This window comes from Rattus rattus, chromosome 9 (genome assembly GCF_011064425.1).
Source record: "Rattus rattus isolate New Zealand chromosome 9, Rrattus_CSIRO_v1, whole genome shotgun sequence".
In the NCBI taxonomy this organism is placed as follows: domain Eukaryota; kingdom Metazoa; phylum Chordata; class Mammalia; order Rodentia; family Muridae; genus Rattus; species Rattus rattus.
The window spans coordinates 84,636,143-84,660,141 of NC_046162.1; the positions used below are offsets into that span (position 1 = coordinate 84,636,143).

The 23,999-nt window shown below is 40.3% G+C and overlaps 1 protein-coding gene across 1 annotated transcript in view; it reads left to right on the top strand.

The window, feature by feature from the left end:
- The window catches only part of Brip1 (BRCA1 interacting protein C-terminal helicase 1), a 121,559-nt gene that overhangs the window by 70,740 nt on the left and 26,820 nt on the right, over nucleotides 1–23,999 (top strand). The window contains 2 exon segments of the mRNA XM_032914222.1: nucleotides 7,265–7,424; nucleotides 11,720–11,841. Of these exon segments, the coding sequence (XP_032770113.1) occupies nucleotides 7,265–7,424; nucleotides 11,720–11,841 (282 nt within the window).

Consider the following 23,999-nt stretch of genomic DNA (forward strand, 5'->3'; position numbering starts at 1 on the left):
TTACCATGAGTTCTAATCTTTTTACAGGACTGTAGCTAGGGGGCTGATTTCGTTTTTAGCCTCAACTTAATCTCACAAAATCAAACATGCAGTTGATTTTTGTCTGAATAAATTTATTTATCTAGATTTTATCCAACATTTAGGTTTTATCCAACATTTACTAAGCCATCACTTCTTAAAATAACAAAGATGGTCAAATATATACATTTTAATTATATGTTTACTCCATGCATAGATGAGTCCACAAAAATTTAGAATCCGTTTTTCAAAGAGTTACAAGTGTCTTCCATGCATAAATAGCTATAGGTTCCAGGTTTCTGTTCAAGAAGTTTCAATTAAATAGATTGTTCCAAGAAATATGTGAGCTACTTCTTAAATATTATTTGTTTTCTCAAATTCACATTATAAATACTATACTTCCATTTACATCTGTGAGAGAGTATAAAATCAGTTGTTCTCAGAAGTACAGTTCTAACATCTTCAGACTCCTTGGTCTTTTAGCTCATTAATAAGAGAAGTACTTTTTTTCAGACTATTTCAGAATCCTTTATTTCTGTTTAGATTCCCAAAAACTGCAGAGAATTTTACATTCACTTCAGGGTAGTATTTGCCCATATTCTTTCACAAATACTGCTGACTGTGTGAGCAGTCACCAACATTTAGTCCTGAAATGTTGAAATGAAAAACCCTAAGTCAAATGTGACCACATGGGGAGATGTTACATAAAAATGACTGTGGTCTCTTTATATTTTACATTTGAATACTGAAAAATGAAGGCTATGCTCATTTTATTTAGAAATACTACTAATTTTTCATTTTTATTAGTATTTAAAATACTCTTATTTCTAACATACCACCCATAGATATATATAGATAGATAGATAGATATAGATATATCAACTGAAAAAAAGGATGTAAATATTTCTCATATATTAATACCTCGCAGAATGAGTATCAAAGAATCATCTTCTGGTGGAAAATCTGATTATATTTTACCTTTGAAACAAATGACATGAATAGGATTATGTGAGATCGTCTATTTAGGCCGGACTACTAAAAGCATTAGGACCGAGCGAGTCCTGGCTATTAAAGTGAGTGCATGGCGGTATTAGGAGAGAAACACGGGCCAAAAACATCTCCAAAGGGCTCGGACTGTAACAATGCTAGTAACGAGGGCAGGGAGATCTTAATGCAATTTGCACTTTCTAAAGTTTCAGAAAGAGACTCTGAGTTAGTGCGTTATTAATGCGCCGAACATCTGGTGCTGCATGAAAGCTGTGGACATTGAACAAATGCAGGATTCTAACTTATTGCCTCCCTAGTGGCATACTGGTTTTAAGAAGCTTGAAAAAGTGGAATGACAATGTCCAGATAAGACACAGGCATTCCAAAGTACTCTTTTAATTTGTGAGATGTGACTTTTCAAAAACTTGCCTCTGATGCTAATGAATCCAAGCACTGTGAACACCAGTTGGTAAATGAGTTGTCTCCGTCATTGTGTCAGCTAGTCTCTGTATGTGGCTCATGTTTACTCTTTATGACCTATAAAAATAACTCAGAAATACCTTGTGGGTTTTTTTTCCTCTTGTGTAATAAGCCTGAAAAACTGAGAGACAGGTCTGAGTGCTTCCCATTAAGCTGTTTGTGAGAAGGAACAACCGAATTGTGTGTCCAGCCGCTGCAGAGACCCCTCCGGCAAGAGGGAGTCACTCGAGCCATGTACGTGCATTCTTTGAGTGTCACCTGCGATGAGAACAGAAAAGCTGTAGAACTGAGGATTTGCGTAGTGAAACTGAAGTGAGGAAGAGAGAGAGAGCGGTTGGGGAGAAGACAGGAAAAGGGGAAGGAGTGAAAGAAGGAAGGCGAAAGGCTAATGGAGCTCACAACAAAATCTGCAGCCTGAGTTTGTGTCCGTTAATGTGTCACTCCTCCCTTCCGTCTCTGCTGTCCTCTTACTGAGCACCTGAATACTCTTTTTTTTTTTTTTTTCTTTTTTTCAGAGCTGGGGACCGAACCCAGGGCCTTTCGGTTGCTAGGCAAGCGCTCTACCACTGAGCTAAATCCCCAACCCCCTGAATACTCTTTTGTTGAAGATGTGGGCCTCTGTTTTTGTAGTTGTGGGGTTTTTTATTGTCATTTGGTTGGTTTTTGGTTTTGCCTTTCTTTATTCTCCTTCCTGATCAGTCATTGATTTGAACTTGGTTGATTTATTAAGTTCACCTAAGTCATTTATTTTCTTTGTGTGAGGTGTTCTAATTGCTGGACAGTCATTGGTGAGCTCCGCAGAAAGAAAGTTTATCATCTTCTTACATTTCCAGGGATGAGGGAGTGGAAGTAAAGTGTAAAGGCACTGCCGTGTTAGATGACACTGTGGACTGAGCGTGTGTGCTAACGACCTTCTCATGTAGCAGCCCTAACCCCAGAGTGCTTACATTTGAGATAGGGCAGGCCTCTAAGGATGTCCTTAAGGTTACGTGAAGACCTGAGGATGGGACCCTGGTCTCATAGCATTGGTGTCTTTGTACTAAGAGGCACCAGAGAGTTCATTGCCCTCCTCTGCCTAGGCACAGGCAAAAGGCCATGTGAGGGTGTGGAGAAAAGGAGGCATCTGCCTGAGAGGAAGAGCGCCCTTCCTTTCTAGAAATCAAGTTGGCTAATATCTTGATTTTATATTTCCCACCCTCAGAGGTTAAGAGCACTACCTGCTCTTGTAGAGGGCCCATGTTCAATTCCCAGGACCTGTATGTGACTCCTGTTCCTGACTCTTCTCTGGTCTCTTAGGACACTAGGCATGCTGGTAGTATACAGACACACATACAGGCAAAATATCCAAACACTTAAAAACAAATACGTCTGTAAAAGAAAAGAAAACTTTCCTTCTTACAATCACTGTGCATTTAAGCCACCAACAAATGCTGCTAAAATCATTTTTAAATGTTTAAACATTTCTCATTAACTTGGCCGCTACCATGTGCCTAAGTCACCCTGTCTCACTAGATCTTGCTAAACTGTTGCCTTGTTTCGTATGTCTTCTGACGTCACCATTCCCCCCATGGCATCCAGTACATCCTTTAGAAACTAAGATGGGGATGGGCAGGGAGCCCTGGTGGCCGGGAGCCTGCCTAGCACACTCAAGCTGGGGGTTCTGTCCTCAGCAAAGCATAAACAGAAATAGTGGGGCACATCTATAATCCAAGTCCTTAGAGGTAGAGGCAGGGGGAGATCTGAAAGGTTATCCTTATCTATACAAAAGCTCAAAGCCAGCCTGGGACACATGACACTGTTTCAAACAGAACACAGAAACCTAAGTCAAAGCCTCCAAAGGGTTCCTATTGTACTTAGAATCGAATCCAAACCCTCGTTGCACTGTGGCTTTACCACAGCTCCTCTCTGGTCTCCTGTTCACTGCCACAGGCTCACTAGCCTTCCCCCACAAGGTTTCCACGTGAACGGTCCTCCAGCATGCAAAACTATTTCCTTCCTTCCTCCTTCAGACTTTTATTCAATGTCACCTTCTCAAACTCCCAAGTCAGCCTATCAGAATTTAAACCATCTTTCTATGTCCCTAGAATACTTTTCTCATTTACTTTTCTACATAAAAATATTCCTTGAGCTGCTATAACAAATGTAATGGACAAAGCACCTGAACAAGAGAAATGTATTTTTCAGTCTTAGAGGGTGGGAAATACAAAATCACGATGTTAGCCGACTTGATGTCTAGAAAGGAAGGGCTCTCTTCCTCTCAGGCAGATGGAACCGATCTTTATTTTTCTTTTTTTAATGTTTTTACTCTGTAGTTCAGGGTGTCACATACAAGGCTTTGGACATGCTAGGGTAAGTGTCCTACCACTGATCACAGCACTTTTTAAACTTCTTGTCTTGAGAGAGTCTCCCTTTGTAGCCCAGGCAGACACTGAATTTGCCATCCTCCTGCCTCAACCACCCAACAGCTGAAATTGCAGAGCTGCACCGTTGGGTTGTATTCTTTTAATGCAGACATTTGTCATCTGTACACGTCTTCCTGAGTACCCTGTTGTCGTGTTCCTTACTTTTGGTATGCTGTTTCATTTTTGTTGATTTTAATATGATTTCATAATTTTTAACATTCCTTCTTTTGACTCATGCTCACTGTTCGGAAGTATATTGTTTAATTTCCACATCTTCCTACATTCCTTAGTTTTCTGTTGAATTCCAGTTTCATTCTTTTGTAATTGGAAAAAAAACATGTGATGTTGTTTCAATCTTGTTACATCGTGTGTCATTGAGCGTGTGTGTATGTGTGTGTGCGTGCACGTGCACGTGCACGAAGGTCTGAGGACAACTTTAAGGAATTGGTTCTTTCTACCATGCAATGGAATCCAAATCATCGGGCTCAAAGGCAAGTGTTATTTGGCCACCTTGCCGGTTAAATTAGTTAAGATCTGTGTTGTGACCTAACGCATGGTGGACGTGTACATTTCAGAAGAATTAGCTCTCCGCTGTTGTTCAGTAGGATGCTCTCCATGTGTCCCTTAAGCTTTCCAGATTGTGGGTTGTTCAGTCTTTCTGCTTCCTCATCCATCTGTCTGCGTCGTCTTCTGTCTGGATATCTTAGGATTTGTTGAAGCGTGGGTATTTCAGTCTCCTACTAATACTGTGTTGGAATGTGTTGTCAGTATCACTTGAAATACTTGGGTCTTCTTAAGTAGACTTACATAAATGTGTACTTGCATTTTCTTGGGAAATTGGCCTTTTATCCTTAGAGAATGTCTTTCATCTCTGATTGTTTTTAACTTGTCTGTTTAGTTTGGTGTGGATGATGAATGCTCATTGGAAGTATCTTTTCCCAGTCTTACACTCTGATGCTGTTTTTAACCTTGAGTCCAAAGAACGGATAAAGCAGGATGCTAGTACTGTTTTCTCATTTTCTGGCTCTCTACTGTCTTATTTCCTTTTCTCTCTTCTTATCCCCGACATACCCCCAAAAAGCAAAAATAAAAGATAGTGTAATAACTTCTGTGTTGTGTTTAGATGGTTAAAAAAAATTCTACAGTTTAACTAACGCAAATTTGAGTGTTATTTTCTTTTTAAGTTGATTTTATGTAATGTTTGTGTATGATATGTAGTTTGTGTGTATGTGGTGTGTGTATGGATATGAGTGTGATGTGCTGTGTTGTCTAAGTATGATGTGCCATATATGCTTGTGATGTGCTGTTTTATTCTTTGTGTGATGTGATGTGTGCATGTGTGTGCATATGTGTGCATGTATGTAATGTGATATGTATATGTTATGTACACTGGCATGCATATCCCACAGTAAGTTATGGAGATCAGTCAGTTCTCTCCTTCCTTGAGTTTAGGCAGTCAGGCTTGCACAGGAAGCCTTACCTTCTCAGCTATCTCAGGAGCTCAGGAGTAAATAGTGCGCTCTAGTTATGACATTTTCACCAACAATAAAGTTTTTTTTTTTCTTTTCTTTTTTTTTCGGAGCTGGGGACCGAACCCAGGCCTTGCGCTTGCTAGGCAAGCGCTCTACCACTGAGCTAAATCCCCAACCCCAACAATAAAGTTTTAAAGTTCTAATGCTAACTGGAGAAATGAGATCTGTGTTTCCTGTGTACTGTTTCTCCTTTTGCCCTCACCTAGTCTTTGAATTACAGTCTTAGTTATGTAATTAGGGTGCTCTGATGGTTTTATTTAAAATCAAATGCAATCAATAAATTAGGATATGTCAGTGAGCTCAGTGGCTTATTTTTCAGACAAGTCTTTAACACCACTTTCTTGATCTGTTTTGTGGTACAAGAGGTTGGACACTAGGTCTTGGAACATGTCAGACAAGCACTCTGCCTCTGAGCCTTATCCCCAGCCCTTTCCTTACTTTTTATTTTGAGACAGGGCCTCACTAAGTTGCCCTGCATGACCTTGAACCCTTCCTGTAAACCTGTACCACCAGACCCAAGTGAATTATTTGTTTATAATGTGAAAAAAAAATCTTCAGTGAAAAGTTTGCATTGACTGCTTCTTTGTTATTTCTCAAATTTTCCTTTTTAAGTAGATCTCTTCTGACCAAACGGTGCATCATGTATAAATGTCTTAGCTGAATAGAGTGAGTTTGGTCAGGATTTTGGAACACTTATGACCTGAAGTTTGGTAGTTGTTATCTCTGAGTCAAGAAATCAATGATGAAATATTATCTTTGTTTAAATTCAAAGAAAATGTTATGTTACCATATTAAATTCCACTAAGCGTCAGCAGAAACCTGTCAGATGTTCCTTCTGGTTCCGTTTACTTGAGAGATGGTATTTTTATCTAGTTCTACACTAGCTACTCAGCAGAAAATTTTAAGTAATTTAATGAGGTTCTGTTCTTCATTGATTTTTTTTTGAAATATCTTTTTCCATCAAATACAGACCCAGTTTGACCTCTCCATGCACACTATTTCTCTAGATTTGTCAAGAGGGTTTTCAAACTTTTCTAACTCTGAACACGGATTTTCATTTTAAAACAGTGCATATTCAAAAATCAAATTCTAGCAAACTCTATATAAGACATTTCAAATAGGAAATACTTTAAGATAATGATAGCCCTATAATTTTTAACATAATGAGTTATTGATCAATGCTGACCATTGAGTAAATAGTATTGATAGGGAATTTGATTTATATTCATTTAAATTTTACTCATAAAAACAATAAATTATGTCATGAAAATGATGGGGTTTTGTTAGAGGATTCTGGTTGGTTTCTCGGTACTTAGTTACACTGGAATAACTAGTCTGCAGTGTAGTAGAACTCATGGCATTCAGAAGTGGTTAAAAACTACCAATCCACTTTAAGTTATTGTCTCTACAGCTGGCTTTTGTCCTTTTCATTTACTTAGCTCTTTATTCATCTTTGCTTGTTTGTGTTTGCAGTGTTTCACTTTCTACCATCTTGAGACTGATGTCTAACTCATGTTCAGATGTTAAGAGTAATGTCTATACGAGTTATTGATGGATTTCCAAGTATTACCCTTGCTTCGTCACACACGTTAAGTTGTAGGTGATCATATCACTCACATTTAAAGATCACATGCATTTTGTTATATTCTTCTCTCACCCATGTTTTTAAGATTGTGTTTAAGGTTGGGCTTTTCACTGGCTGTTATTTATTTTTAATCTACCAATACATTTAGAATGTGTATTCATTATATTCATGAATTTGATTTTTTGTATTCTAGCATTTGTAATTTACAAATGAAAGTCTTCAACTAGACTACAGAATTGATTTTCTCCCTCTCTTTTTAGCTATTAGAGAAATTAAGAGAACGCTGGATTTTCACTGGCTTGTGGCATAGTTTGGAGTCAGTGAAGACAGTCATCGCAGAACCCCAAGGAGGAGAAAAAACTGATTTTGATGGATTGCTACAGGTGTACTATGATGCCATCAAGTTCAAAGGAGAAAAGGGTAATTTGAAATAATTTCATGTCATGGTCAGCGAAAGGGCTTTTTAATTTATAAAGGAAGGAGAAATTGGTGCTATTAAAAATCATTTATATTATTTTTAAGTCAATTGTACTTGAGAAAATTGTATTTTAAAATCTTAGGTAAAAAGAAAGTAGGTTTTAAAAAAGGAACATATTCTAATATTAAGCCACATTTAACTTTACAAGAACTGTTGTGTCAAAAAGAAAAGTATGATATGTGTAAATGCCTTCTTCATTGACCAAGTAAGATCTGTAGCTTTTACACAGATATTATAGTTTGTGCTCACAATCTACCACATGAGATAAACTTAGGAGGTGTTGTTGTTGTTGTTGTTGTTGTTGTTGTTGGTGTTCAGCCTTGTTTTGTTTGTGTTGTTTGAGATGGTCTTACTACTTAGACTTAAGTTCTTAAAACCCCAGGAGTGGTGCTCTCTGCACTCAGAAGCGGAGGGAGGAGCGTGCACACTGATGCCAGCCTGGCTTCAAATGCTGTCTCAAACAACAGAGTGACCAGGCTCAGTTGTCACCTTGACAAGAGTTGGATGTGAAAGCTGATAGCAGTAATTGAGGAACAGTGCAGCAATGCAAGTACTGTAATGTTGGTAATCAGTTTTTAAAGATCTATTTTATGATCTTATGTCTATGGGCCTCAGTACATGTGTGCACACATGCGTACACGTGTGCAAGGAGGTCGGAGAAGGCCTTGAACCCTCTGGGACAGGTGTAGGCAGCCGTGAGGTACCATGTGAGTGAGAGCAGTGAGTGTAAATACATTTAATGACAAGGCCGTAACCAAGTATGGAGCCTGTAATTCCAGTTCCTGGGGATCAGAGGGATAGGAGGATGGAGAGTTCAAGGCCAGTATGGTTTACATACTGAGATCCTGTCTCAGACAAACAAGAACTCCAGTATGGTTTACATACTGAGATCCTGTCTCAGACAAACAAGAACTCCAGTATGGTTTACATACTGAGATCCTGTCTCAGACAAACAAGAACTCCAGTATGGTTTACATACTGAGATCCTGTCTCAGACAAACAAGAACCCCAGTATGGTTTACATACTGAGATCCTGTCTCAGACAAACAAGAACCCCAGTATGGTTTACATACTGAGATCCTGTCTCAGACAAACAAGAACTCCAGTATGGTTTTTACATACTGAGATCCTGTCTCAGACAAACAAGAACTCCAGTATGGTTTACATACTGAGATCCTGTCTCAGACAAACAAGAACTCCAGTATGGTTTACATACTGAGATCCTGTCTCAGACAAACAAGAACTCCAGTATGGTTTATATACTGAGATCCTGGCTCAGACAAACAAGAACTACAGTATGGTTTACATACTGAGATCCTGTCTCAGACAAACAAGAACTCCAGTATGGTTTACATACTGAGATCCTGTCTCAGACAAACAAGAACTCCAGTATGGTTTACATACTGAGATCCTGTCTCAGACAAACAAGAACTCCAGTATGGTTTTACATACTGAGATCCTGTCTCAGACAAACAAGAACTCCAGTATGGTTTACATACTGAGATCCTGTCTCAGACAAACAAGAACTCCAGTATGGTTTACATACTGAGATCCTGTCTCAGACAAACAAGAACTCCAGTATGGTTTACATACTGAGATCCTGTCTCAGACAAACAAGAACTCCAGTATGGTTTACATACTGAGATCCTGTCTCAGACAAACAAGAACTCCAGTATGGTTTACATACTGAGATCCTGTCTCAGACAAACAAGAACTCCAGTATGGTTTACATACTGAGATCCTGTCTCAGACAAACAAGAACTCCAGTATGGTTTACATACTGAGATCCTGTCTCAGACAAACAAGAACTCCAGTATGGTTTACATACTGAGATCCTGTCTCAGACAAACAAGAACTCCAGTATGGTTTACATACTGAGATCCTGTCTCAGACAAACAAGAACTCCAGTATGGTTTACCTACTGAGATCCTGTCTCAGACAAACAAGAACTCCAGTATGGTTTACCTACTGAGATCCTGTCTCAGACAAACAAGAACTCCAGTATGGTTTACATACTGAGATCCTGTCTCAGACAAACAAGAACTCCAGTATGGTTTACATACTGAGATCCTGTCTCAGACAAACAAGAACCCCAGTATGGTTTACATACTGAGATCCTGTCTCAGACAAACAAGAACCCCAGTATGGTTTACATACTGAGATCCTGTCTCAGACAAACAAGAACTCCAGTATGGTTTACATACTGAGATCCTGTCTCAGACAAACAAGAACTCCAGTATGGTTTACATACTGAGATCCTGTCTCAGACAAACAAGAACTCCAGTATGGTTTACATACTGAGATCCTGTCTCAGACAAACAAGAACTCCAGTATGGTTTACATACTGAGATCCTGTCTCAGACAAACAAGAACTCCAGTATGGTTTACATACTGAGATCCTGTCTCAGACAAACAAGAACTCCAGTATGGTTTACATACTGAGATCCTGTCTCAGACAAACAAGAACTCCAGTATGGTTTACATACTGAGATCCTGTCTCAGACAAACAAGAACTCCAGTATGGTTTACATACTGAGATCCTGTCTCAGACAAACAAGAACCCCAGTATGGTTTACATACTGAGATCCTGTCTCAGACAAACAAGAACTCCAGTATGGTTTACATACTGAGATCCTGTCTCAGACAAACAAGAACTCCAGTATGGTTTACATACTGAGATCCTGTCTCAGACAAACAAGAACTCCAGTATGGTTTACATACTGAGATCCTGTCTCAGACAAACAAGAACTCCAGTATGGTTTACATACTGAGATCCTGTCTCAGACAAACAAGAACTCCAGTATGGTTTACATACTGAGATCCTGTCTCAGACAAACAAGAACTCCAGTATGGTTTACATACTGAGATCCTGTCTCAGACAAACAAGAACTCCAGTATGGTTTACATACTGAGATCCTGTCTCAGACAAACAAGAACTCCAGTATGGTTTACATACTGAGATCCTGTCTCAGACAAACAAGAACTCCAGTATGGTTTACATACTGAGATCCTGTCTCAGACAAACAAGAACTCCAGTATGGTTTACATACTGAGATCCTGTCTCAGACAAACAAGAACCCCAGTATGGTTTACATACTGAGATCCTGTCTCAGACAAACAAGAACTCCAGTATGGTTTACATACTGAGATCCTGTCTCAGACAAACAAGAACTCCAGTATGGTTTACATACTGAGATCCTGTCTCAGACAAACAAGAACCCCAGTATGGTTTACATACTGAGATCCTGTCTCAGACAAACAAGAACTCCAGTATGGTTTACATACTGAGATCCTGTCTCAGACAAACAAGAACCCCAGTATGGTTTACATACTGAGATCCTGTCTCAGACAAACAAGAACCCCAGTATGGTTTACATACTGAGATCCTGTCTCAGACAAACAAGAACTCCAGTATGGTTTACATACTGAGATCCTGTCTCAGACAAACAAGAACTCCAGTATGGTTTACATACTGAGATCCTGTCTCAGACAAACAAGAACTCCAGTATGGTTTACATACTGAGATCCTGTCTCAGACAAACAAGAACTCCAGTATGGTTTACATACTGAGATCCTGTCTCAGACAAACAAGAACTCCAGTATGGTTTACATACTGAGATCATGTCTCAGACAAACAAGAACTCCAGTATGGTTTACATACTGAGATCCTGTCTCAGACAAACAAGAACTCCAGTATGGTTTACATACTGAGATCCTGTCTCAGACAAACAAGAACCCCAGGCACGGCGGTAAATGCCTTTGAGCTCAACACTCCAGAAGCTGAGGCAGGAAGATTGTTGAAAAGAGGAGGCCGGATTTACTTTATTTTATTTATTTGTTTATTTGCTTTTACTTTGGGTTTTCTAGACAGAGTGTCTCTGTAACCACCCTGGCTGTCCTGGAACTTTCTTTGTAGTTATAAACCTGGCTGGCCGCAAACTTCCAGAGTATCTGCCTGCCTCTGTTTCCCAAGTGCTGAGATTGAAGGTGTGAGCCACTGCCCCTGGCTATAAGGAACTTCAAATGCACAGGTTATTAATTGATTTGCTACCATTTCCACTTAACTTTGTTTCCTTATTTATTAAAAATAATGAGATTTTTAAAATGGTGTCTCATAAAGCAATCCGGAGTTGCTGTAAATGTACTAAAAAAAAAAAAAAATACTATAACAATAATAAGCAATTTCGGAGAATTTTAGTGCACTTTTCAAAAAATTATTTAATTTCTCTTGCTTAAGATGGAGCCCTTCTCATAGCAGTTTGTCGTGGCAAAGTGAGCGAGGGTCTGGATTTCTCAGATGATAATGCCCGTGCCGTCATAACCATAGGAATTCCTTTTCCAAATGTGAAGGATCTTCAGGTAAGCCACCCAAGCCTTGAGAAGTTCTGTCTGTGTGCTTTGTGTAGAGTTAATTATATCCTATATCCTGTATCCTCAGATACTTAAACCTCTGGGGAATCTGAATGAATGGAAATACTTTAGTAGGAAATATTTACTTTTAGCATACTGTTTTGTATAACAATGGTAATTTTGAAAGTGTGGCCTCTCTCAGGTTCATCACTATCATCTATATCATCTGTGAATTTGATGAAAACACTGTGTTTTTTCCCTTCCAGTCTCTATCAGGATTTTCTGCCTTAGAAACAAAACAGTGCTGGAGAGGCCCACAGTTTGTGTTTCATCAGCCCTTAGGTGGGCATTCATAGGATCCCCTGAGGATCCCAGAGTCCTTTCCATATCTAGCTCTCTAGTGCCTTGCCTTGCAGATCTCATGGTCTCAGCTGCTCCAAATCCCTTTCAGTCTCTTCCACTTGAGCTCAGTAGGACTGGACTTGTACTTGAGAGCTTGTGTAGTGTTGACAGAAAACTGGTCATACAGGGAGCTGGGAATAGTGAACATCACCTAACGAGGCTTGTGTTACTTGGCATCTGTACCCTGAAAATGTTTGCTCTGTTTTGCTCAAATTTTACTCTTGGTTTAAGTAGAGAAGTCATTTCTGAAGCAGTTAATTCATCGAGACCAGTTGTCCTCAACCTTTGGGTAAGGAACACTTCAACAAACCTCTACCTCCAAAAACATTTACATTATGATTCATGACAGTAGCAAAATTAGAGTTATGAAATAGCAACAGAAATAATTTTATGCTTGGGGGTCACCACATCACCACAGCTTGAGGAACTGTATTAAAGGATCTCAAGGGACATGAGAACCACTGATCTACAGCAAGTAAAGTTTCGCTTCATTATCACCGCTTCCTAAGCTCTCTCCTAACTTCATTTGTAGTAGTAAGTACTGAAGGATGTATTAAGCTCTCGTGAGGTTAGAAGCAACTGATAAAAGAAAGTGCATAGAAGTATAAGATGCTCGCACGCATCTGTGTTCATTCAGTCACCTGGTTACAGAAGCTGGCTGGAAAGCGTCACAAATGCCACATGCAAGTTGACTGCATGGCTCAGTTCATGGAGCTGAAAGCATTACAGATGTTAAAGATGCAGCCCCATCCAAGGTCAGAGGCCAGCCAGGGATGGCTCGTGCAAATTCTGGGGTCCGAAGGCTAAAGGGCTTGCAGTCTGAGATCCAAAGGTAATAGAAAAATATACCAGCTTCAGAAGGACAGCAGAGAGCTTTGTTTCCCTCTTCTGTCTTTACTTCTCCCTTGTGGCCCACAGCTGAATGTCTTCTGCAGTGACCTTGCTGACCCACCAGTCAGTATCTGGAAATATATAATCAGACACACAGAAGTAGGTAATGATTCACCTATTTCCTAGGTATCCCTCAAATTAGTCAAGCAGCATCCAAAATGAACACCTCAGTTGGCATTGTCATCTGTCTGGACGGTTTTTGTTTTTCCAGGCATTTGAAGGTGCTAGCAATGTGAGAATAAGACATGGCATTTCCTAGCCACTGAGCGGGCACACAGATCTATGTCCTCACTCCCAGGGTACAGCCATGTAGATATCATGCCAAAAGGAGAGTGCTTTCAGTAGCATAGTCACCTTCATTGTTGTTGGTATGTTAGTAAACGCTGTGCACTGTACACTGCTTCTCTAGGAGAGAGGTCTTTGGGTGACCTCAACAATAAATAAGCAGTAGTTCTTCCATCAGCTCCTAGTCTTCCCAAAACCTCTGCACTTCACATTTTTTGCTTCCACAGGAGGGTATGTCATCCAGCGACTCACAGCCTAATCCTTCTAGAGGCTGCTGGCCATGACAGTTTCTACAACTACCAGTGTTGCTTCTGCAAGCACTCTAGGCTGTGTCTGCTATTCTGAGATGGCTGGTGCTGCCCAGACATCTGCTCTGGCAGTGACACGTGCCCTGCAACATCCTGTGTTCACCATCAATAGCTTCTAAGCTGCATTCTGCAGAAGTCCAGCTCTGCTGTTGGCCTGATGTTGCGATTGCCTGTTGGTGTCCTACATTTTACCCTGATCCTGCAGTGTTTCGTGAATGTACTTTATTACATGTGGCCAACCTCTTTCATCTCACATACTACACATATTCTTTTAGCAACTTAAATATATTTCCCCTTAAACAGAGTCCTTCCATTTTTGCTCATATTCTTTCTAAGTTTTAGACACTCAACACATTTTTCAGAAATTGAAAAGATGACAAAGTAAATGGCTAATACTAGGCTACAGTAAGTATTCTACTTCAAAGTGAGGAAGTCCAAGAGTATTCATGTCAGACTTGGAGTACTCATTACCTTTAAGAGACACCATCGCAGATGCCAAGAAGTGCATGCTGACAGGAGCCTGACAAATTCAGAGGCAGATGCTCGCAGCCAACTGAGAACTGAGAACAGGGTCCCCAATGGAGGAGTTAGAGAAAGGACTGAAGGAGCTGAAGGGGTTTGCAACCCCATAGGAAGAACAACAATATCAACCAACCAGACCCCCCCCCCAGAGCTCCCAGGGACTAAACCACCAACCTTAAGAATATACATAGAGAGACCCATGGCTCTACCCGCATATGTAGCTGGAGATGACCTTGTTAGACATCAATGGAAGGAGAGGCCCTTGGTCCTATGAAGGCTCAATGCCCCAGTGTAAGGGAATGCCAGGTTGGGGAGGTGGGAGGGAGTGGGTGGGTGGGTGAGGGAGCACCCTCATAGAAGCAGGGGGAGGAGGGATGGGATAGGGGGTTTCTGGAGAGGAAACTGGGAAAAGGGATAACATTTGAAATGTAAGTAAAGAAAATATCCAATAAAAAATTTTTTAAAAAAATGAAAGCAAAAACCTCCCCTCCAAAGGGAGGGGAATAGAGTGAAGAACTCTGGGTAGGGGAGGCAACATTTGGGATGTAAATAAAATAATTAATTAATTAAAAAATAAAATTATGTAAATGACCAAAACAAAAAAGAAGAGGAACTATCAAAAGGTACTTTATCCTTTCCCATAATTTTTAGTGAAAAAAAAAAAACGCTTCAAAACTGGTGATCATATAATATTTGTTATATTATTCTTTGCTAGTTTTTCAAAAATTCTTACAGTTAAAAAATGTTTATAAGACAATGTCTTTTATTTTTTTTTTCTGCCTTCAGTCAGACAAATGTAATTCTGGCCTTGCTATCACACAAAACTTGTTAATACTTTCCTTCTCTGTTAATCAGCTTTTCATCACTGTGATAAACAATCTCCAAGAATAGAAGCTTTGTTTTACTTACAGTTTGGTAGGTTTCTGTCCATGTTTGCTAGGCCCCAGAGCCTTATGCTTGTGGCTAGGCAGAATGCCATGTCAGGAAGGAAGCAAAGAGAAAGGACTATGGTCCTAGTGTGTCCTCATAGTAAGGGACACCTGAGCCATCTTAACTTATGCTATGCTCACCTCTTGGAGTTTTTTACAACTTGACCAAAGTTCCACAAGCCAAGGAACAAACCTTTAATATTCTGGCCTTTGGGAAACTTTAATTCAAACAGTAGCCTAGTCTTGTTCATCCCTCCTCCCCACTCCTTCCCTCCTTCCCACCCCTTTCCTTCCTTGGGTGTGGTATGGTGTATTTACACAAATGAGTGTGTATGCCCATGTCTGCATATGCAGAACAGTGTCTCCCTCTATTACTCTCCAACCTTTTTTTTTTTTTTTTTTTTTTTTTTGAGATAGGGTTGTTGCTAAACCTGGAGCTCACTGTTTTGGCTAGGCAGCTGGCCCCAGAGTTCTAGGAATTTACCCATGTTCCCAGCATTAGGGTAATAGGCATGTGTGGTCATGCCAACTCTTTGTCTGGTTGCTAGGCATTCCTACTCAGGTCTTGCTTGCATAGCAAACACCTTTACCTTAGTCTTAATTAGGGTTTTGCTTCTGTGAACAGATACCATGACCAAGGCAACTCTGATAAGGATGACATTTAATTGGGGCTGGCTTATAGGTTCAGAGGTTCAGTCCGTTATCATTAAGGCAGGAGCGTGGCAGTGTCTAGGCAGACATGGTGCAGGAGGAGCTGAGAGTTCTACATCTTCATCTGAAGGCTGCTAAGAAGATTGACATCCAGACAGCTAAGAGGAGGGTCTTAAAGTCCACACCCACAGTGGCACACCTACTCCAACAAGGCCACACCTACTCCAACAAGGCCACACCTCCAAATAGTGCCACTCCCTGGCCATGCATACTCAAGCTGCCACACCGTCTCCCTCACTCCAGTAGCATTTCCTTATCAGTGATATCAGGCGTAAAGGAAAGAGTGTTTCACATTGTCATTTGTCCTCATCAGTCTTGTGTATCAAATCTAAACCTTAGTAACTTGAAATAGTAAAATTTGTTGTAGATCACACATCTTCAGAGTGTGGCCAGCCAATACCAGTTACTGGAAAGTATTTATTTGTATGCCACAATGGACTGTAAAAGAAATACCCAAATTTCATGTTTGGGTGAAATTCCATCAAGTACTGTTGTTTAAGGAAAGTACTAGGAAATCCAAAGCCGTGAAAAGTTTGTCAATAATATTTTCTTCCTGTTTCTTTATACAAATTTTAAATGTAGGTATATGATCCTTAGTGAGTAGATTTTTCTATCCAATACAAAATAAACATTCTTTCTTACATCAAAAATGAGTTCCCTGTAGACCAAAAAAAAAAAAAAAGTGGTAGAAAATAAAGTTTTTCAATGTATCCTGCCGGTCTCTGGGGACTTGCCATTGGTTGTTTCCTCTGCCCTGTGCTTTTGTCCTGTAGATCTTCACTGGTGCCCTTTTCATGCTCACTTGCTTTGTAATACACCAAGAGGTTGAAAGTGCTTTATCCAAAGTGCTTGGGGCCAAAAATATTTCATTTTGGAATTTTTTAAGTTTTAGAATATGTACAGATTTCACTGTGTCGTCTCTCATCTGGAAATCAAATGCTCTGGACACTGAAACGTATTGTGCTCCATATCAGTCACCATGTTGCAGACTTCAGATCCTTCTTCCTGCTCTCCTTCCTTTTGTGAATAGGCTTTAGTCATTGTGTTAGTGTTTATATCGAGAGTCATAGTTATAGAGATTGCCTCTGCCTTCCAACCACTGGGTTTAAAGCGTGTGCCACCATGCCCCGCTACTACTTTTTACATGTTTTAAATTAAAATATAGTCACATCTTACTCCAGCCCCTCAAATGCTCCCTCCCCTCCCTTTCAAACTCTCGGCCTCACGTTCTTTCATTGTTACTGCTTTAGATATGTATGCAAATAGGTATGTAAGTGGAACCTGAGTCTGGTTAGTATTGCTTGTATGGATATGTTTTAGGACAGCCACTTAGGATCAGGTAACTGGTTTTTAAAAGACAGAGTCTCACTAGTAGCCCTGACGGGCCTGGGAATTTCTATGTAGACCTGACGACCCTTAGACTCAGAGATCTGCTACCTCTGCCTTCTGAGCGCCAGGATTAAAAGCATGTGCCACCACACCAGCCTTTATTACCTCCAAAAGCACGTACCCAAGGTTCATTCTTGTGTTCTTCTGACTACTTATGTCATAATCTGCCGGATTGAAGATGTCGGACTAGCTGAGTCTTCTCAGGGCTCCCTGGGCTGCATTCTCAGCTGTAGCTTGGGCTTCACTCCCAAGCTCATTCAGGTTACTTGGCAGAATTCAGTGTCTTGGTTCTAGAGAACCGAGATTCCTTAGAACTCAGGAGCCACTTCCGTTCCTTAGAGACTACTCAGTGTTGAATCTAGCGTGGAGGTCCTCTCCAGCAGGGTCTGCAGACTACTTCCTTGTGCCAGTCAGCTCAGACAGGAACTTTTAATCCTGACACCGATTCCCCTTTCTTTGCCATACAATGTCAAGAGAGTGGTTGTCACATAACCCAAACTCCCTGCTCTATGTCGCTGCTCTCACTGGAGAATATATTGATGTGACCCATCATTGGTCACCTTGGGGTACGTAGCCATGATGAGTCTCATATATACATCCTTCAAAACTACTTCAAATTGCTGGACTTTGAACTAGAACTTTATATTTTTGTGATACTGTTTGTCACACAGAAATTATCTATAGGCAATGTCTATAGGCAAAAGCTGTTTTAATATTCAAATAGAAATGAATCAGATTAACCTCTGCATTATTTTCTGTCTTTCATTTGAATTCACATTTTTAAAAGTTCAGTTCCATGTCTGAGTTAGAAAGGTGATTTGAGCAAGAAAAAGAAGGCAATGACATTAATTTTATGATTCTAATTTTTCTTAAGTTTAAGGAAGATTATGGAAGTAAAAAAATTATATACAGCTTAAAATTCTGACCTAAGACTTCCCTGCCTCACTAGCAGAGCCTGGCTTTTAGAGAGACAGGAAAATGGATATTAGAGCCAAAACTATGACTTCTTTGGCTGTGACCAGGATTTCCTCTTCCCACCATGGGGACTAGAAAGTAGAGGTAGGAAAATTTCATTTTGGAGCCAAGTGTGACTTGTTTAGTTCAAGTCATAATTTATTACTCATTCTTTAGGGACCTGGGAATAAAGAGCCCCACTATGAAATGTTGATAATGGGCCGCTCTGAAGGGCCAGCATTAAGCTGACTTTCCCGGTGAGGATTTTTTTTTCACTTCCACCTTTCCCAGATGCTTCTGATCATTCTGAAAGAACATACTTAATCATATAATAGTGTAAAAGAAAACTTTCTGTGCACTAAACTGAAGTACTTGAGGGACAGGAGAGGGAACCCAGACTTTTCTGTAAGTATAGGTTGTAGGAAAGCATAACTTTAAACATAATTGTCTTCTTTTAATGCAATTAAGTCACATATACAAAAGCTGCAGCATTCAAATTCAGTCACTCACATCTCAAATTGGTGAAATAGACATAGATACCAGATTTAACAAAACTTCACATTATAAAACAAGTCAGAATAATAAAACAGTCTCTCTCTCTCTCTCTCTCTCTCTCTCTTTCTCTCTCTCTAAACCTAGCTAGAAGCACAAACTACTACTACAGTGGGTTCTGGGAACACAGTAGCACACTGTCTATAGCCCTGTGTCTCATGCAGATCACAGTCTAGCAAGGAATACCGATGTGAAAGTAATAAACAGTCAGCGCTGAATGAGGGCTGTGAGAGAAAGTACAGGAACTATGAGACTGTTGCAGCAGGTCTTTATGGGTCGGGTAAGGCTTCCTGAGGAAGTGTTATTTAATCTGACACAGTAAGGAAGGTAAGAGCGGTGTCGGCGAGCAGACGGACAGCAGTAGTCTCAGCACAGCAGCGCATGCTAAGACCCTCGTAGGTGAAAGAGGATGGGAGACAGTTTCCAGGAATTGCAAGAGCACAGACTTGGGGAACTGGGACAATGGCCTGTGAACTTAGGCTGGGAGAAGCATTTAGAAGCCAAGTCACCTAGGGTTCCATATGCCGATTTCAGGATTTGGGATTTTATTCTGTACTATGGGAAACCTGATCCAGGAACGGAGGCTAAGGTCAGCGTAGAGTAGAGTTCTGGTTATAGTGTAGCATCTGATACAGAAACCCACCTGGATCTAGCCCCAGTAACAACATCTGCTTCCCACCGGGGGATGGCCACGTATATAAACTTAAAGCACGGTAATACTAAACTCAGTAACATTTAGGAAGCCAACAGTTTATAGTTGGAATGGTTGGAAATACTTAGGCCGAATGAGTTTAGTCTAAATTACTTACACCTTACTTTTACTCAGTTTTTCTAGCCTAAAAAAAAAAAGATATTGGAAAGCAGTTTATAAATACATCTTAAATTTAAAAAAGAAATAGTTTAAGTAAGAACCTAAGTTGATCACTTGTATGTTTGCCCTGGGCAATAAAAATGAGGAAACAACACCCTTTGAAAGACAAATGAATGACAAAACAAAAGATCCACAAAATAAATGAATGAGTTGCTGTGGTTACTTCTCTCCCCTCCCTACCCCGTGCTAGAAATTGGACCCAGGGATCTGCACATAATAGACAAGCACTGGGCCACAGAGCCTCATCCCCGGGACCAATCGTCTATTCACTAAAGGGGTAAAGACAAGTAGTATATGATGGATCAATGTTTTCTTAATTTATTTTCTTTCATTCCTCTGAGGTTTTTGCAAACACAGGGACTTTGTATATTAGTTTTGGTCTCAAACTAGGTCTGAGTTCTAGACTCACTTGTCACCGAGGACACTTGGAGATTGATAGAGACTTTTGTTCCCACTGACTTGTTGACACAACATAATTACAGCACTTCCTCAAGGGGACATAGGGAACTAGTTTTTGACTTCTCTAAAAATCAGTGTCAGCCTGTCCCTCAGCACTGAGTTTGAGTTGGAATTTCAGTTACACAGTCTTAGCCAAAAGGCTGGGAGGCGACAGAGTAATCCTATCAGATCCTGTTCATTCTGTCAGATCTGTTCTAAAACTACAGGGTACAGGCGCATAAAAGGGCTTCAGGTATGTCACTCAAGTTTTCCAGCTATAAAAATCTTGAAGTACCAGATAATATAAGTTGTAATGTGTGTCACTATTTACAATATTAGTCTTCCTAGTTTTGACTGAATTTAACAGTTTGATAAAAACATGTGTGGTACCGTTCCCATAATTTGGGAGCTGAAGCAGGAAGATCTCAAGTTCAAAGCCAGCCTGCTCCATAAGGAGCCTTTAGTAAATAAAGAATCACTTAAAGCCTTGGAAATGTAATGCTTTCTAACTATAGGACTTAGTCTGTGTGTAAGGGAGTATAGTGGTACAGTAACTCACAGTGTCTTTTTCTACTGTATCAGTTTAGCGGATTTGTGGCCTTGATATCAGAGTTTGTCAACCCTGGCACTGTTGACCTTTCGAATACTACAGTGTAGAATCTTTAGCCAAATCTCTGCCTTGGCCCACTGTGTACCAGGAACACGTCTCTTATCTCCTGCCCTTACAACACAAAAGTACACTATATTGCAAATAGCTTCTTAGAGGCAAAATTTAGTTGAGTACCAGTCCTTTACATATAAAATATATACATGTGAATTGAAATGAGCAATTTGCAAATTGTGTGTGTGTGTGTGTGTGTGTGTGTGTGTGTGTGTGTGAGAGAGAGAGAGAGAGAGAGAGAGAGAGAGAGAGAGAGAGAGCGCTCACGGCTAGGCATCTCTCAATTCTTCCCTCTCTGTCTCCTAGCACCGAAATTACAGGACACTTACCACCTGTCCTTTTTTGTTTAGTTAGGTTTTGTTTTGTTTTGTTTTTTGATGAGAGTACTGAAGATCCAAACTCAGGTCCCTTCACTGTACAGCAAGTAAGCACTTTACCCTCTGATCCTTTTTCTTAGGTCCTGTATTTATATTAAATGACATCCACCAAGTTCGAAAACAGTGGAATAAAAATCTCTTGGTCCCGCCTGCCACAGCCACAGCCCTGCTCCTGAGAGGCACTGGCGCTCATCCCATGTCTATCTAGGGTCATTATCTAAGGAGTTGTAGAAATTACTGCCTTCCTATTTGAAATAAGGATTTTAGCTGAGTTAGTCTACATTTCCATTTTATATGTCCTTTCATATATCCTCTCAACACTGCATGAAAGTGCAATTGTTTTCTTTCAAAATCTATTGTCAATAATCACATCATGGCTGAAAATACTGTTCATGATAGTCAATGTTTTCCTTCCTGTCTTAAATTTGGGAGGTAATAATACTGTTTATCCTCCCCTTTATTTCTGACTGGTCTCTCCACGTAGCCTGAGTTAACCTTAAACGTATGTGGTGCCTTTCTGCCTCAACATGTATGTCTCATGTGCCAGGTCATTGGCTTCCTGGATCTTCCCTTTCTTTTAGGGTTTTGATTGCATTTCCTGGGATATAAGCCAATCTCGTGCAAGTGCTCTTCCATGAGCTTTACTCACAACACCCATAGTTATGCTCTAAGGAACAGGGTGTTTGCTGTGGCCAAGGCTGTCCTTGAAGCCTTCCAAGTAGACGGAACTGTAAGTGTGTGGCACCATACCCCCTTCTCTCTCACCTCCGTAGGGTACACTTCTCAGTTTTCTCTGTTAGTTCTTAGCCTCCTGCTCCGTGGTGCTGGCTTATCTTTTATGAAGCTCTGAGGGCGCATCAGTCTGAACTTCCTCTTTTCACTAATCACTTATCAGTTGCTCCTCTTCATTATCTATGTGGGCTTTAGGGCGAGATCTTTTTTTTAACACAACTCAAGTTTCCAAAGTACTATGATTCTGCGTGTCTTAGTCCACACTCACACGTTCACATGTGAGAAACTTGGAGTCACACACTCCTGACAATAAGAAAATTATAGCTTTTAAAAAATCAAACTTTCAGTTACTTTTTAAAGGCCCATTTTTCCTGGTTTGGGGTCTTTTTAAATGCTTTGTTTATGTTTATGTATTGTGTGCACGTCTCGCATGTGTGTGTGTACCATGGCACACAGGTGGAAGGCAGAGGACAGCTTTCAGAAGTTGAGTCTCACCTTCCATTTTCCTGAGATAGGGTTTCTCTTGTTTCGCTGCTGTGTTGTGTTCTCCAGGCCAGCTGGCCTGCTAGCCTCAGGTGTCTCCACCTCCCATCACTGAGAGCACTAGGATTACAGGTGCAAGCCACTGCATTCACCCTTGTGTGAGTTCCAGGACTCGAAGATGGGCTGACAGGTCTTTGTGACAAATGATTTTACCCACTGACCTATATTTCCACTTTCCTATTTTAGAAGATAATTTGGATATGATAAGGATCTAGACAGCAATGGTTTTCTGTTTCATTAACACCTGGACTACAGTGTTAGTAAATTGAGTTTTAACATTTTACAGGGTGTGTGTGTGTGTGTGTGTGTGTGTGTGTGTGTGTGTGTGTGTGTGTGTGTGTATGTGTGTGTATCATAGGAACTGGAGAACACTTACTGCATACCTCGAACTCAGAATCCTCCTCTACAGCCTGTAGAGCAGACTGATGGGATTATAGGCATGAACTCTCATGCTGGCTACTAGCTTCAGTGTTTTCCAGTATTCAGCTAATATTTTTTCTTACACTTAGAGTTTTTCTTGTTTGTCTTCTTAAACATTTGATCTTGTGGGGGCTGGAGAGATGGATCAGTGTTTAATAGCACTGACTGCTCTTCCAGAGGTTCTGTGTTCAATTCCCAGCAACCACATGGTGGCTCAGAACCATCTGTAACAGAATCTGATGCCCTCTTCCGGTGTGTCTGAAGACAGCAACAGTGTACTCACATACATAAAATAAAATAAATCTTTAAAACACACACACACACACACACACACATTTGATCTTGCAAAATGTGACTCTGGGTTTGAGTATGTTGTCGCCAATTCCCCCAGTGTCATTATGCCCATTACTGTATCATATGGTTTTCATCAACCTTCTCCAGAAGAGTTCCTGCTTTCCTAGACAGAGTTAATAGTTGTGAGCATGAGTAAGTGTAGAGCTCTGTAACATCTGAAAGAATACTGCTCATTCCCCCTCGTGAAGCCTCTTAACATGGTCCATTCTTTTAAGAGCCTGTGGTTCTGTTTACAGCTTCATACTGCTTTTCTGTATAAGATATAATTACACATCTATTGTGTGTATGTGAGGGGTGCAGAGGCTGGAGAGTGAACTTACCTCAGCTAAGCATACGCTCTACCATGGAGCTTCTCACACACCAACTATTTCATTTTGCATAGCTGTGATTCCTAGATCTTCTCTGCTACTTGTAAGACTTCTACAAGAAAAACAGTAGACTGTAAAATACTTGAATAAAACAATATTTAAATTAATACAGGAGTAATCATACACTCACGGTCATATGTCTCTCCATTCCCTTATTTTGTGTAACTACTTTAAAAAGCAAATAGACCGCATAGATTGTAAAGTGACCAAAAAGTGTTAGGAAACATATTAAAGAGTATTTATTTTATTTTTTTTATTTTTAAAAGATTTATTTATTTATTATATATAAGTATACTGTAGCTGTCTTCAGACACATCAGAAGGGGGCATCAGATCTCATTACAGATGGTTGTGAGCCACCATGTGGTTGCTGGGATTTGAACTCAGGACCTCTGGAAGAGCAGTCAGTGCTCTTAACCGCTAAGCCATCTATCCAGCCCAAGAGTATTTATATAAGTCAT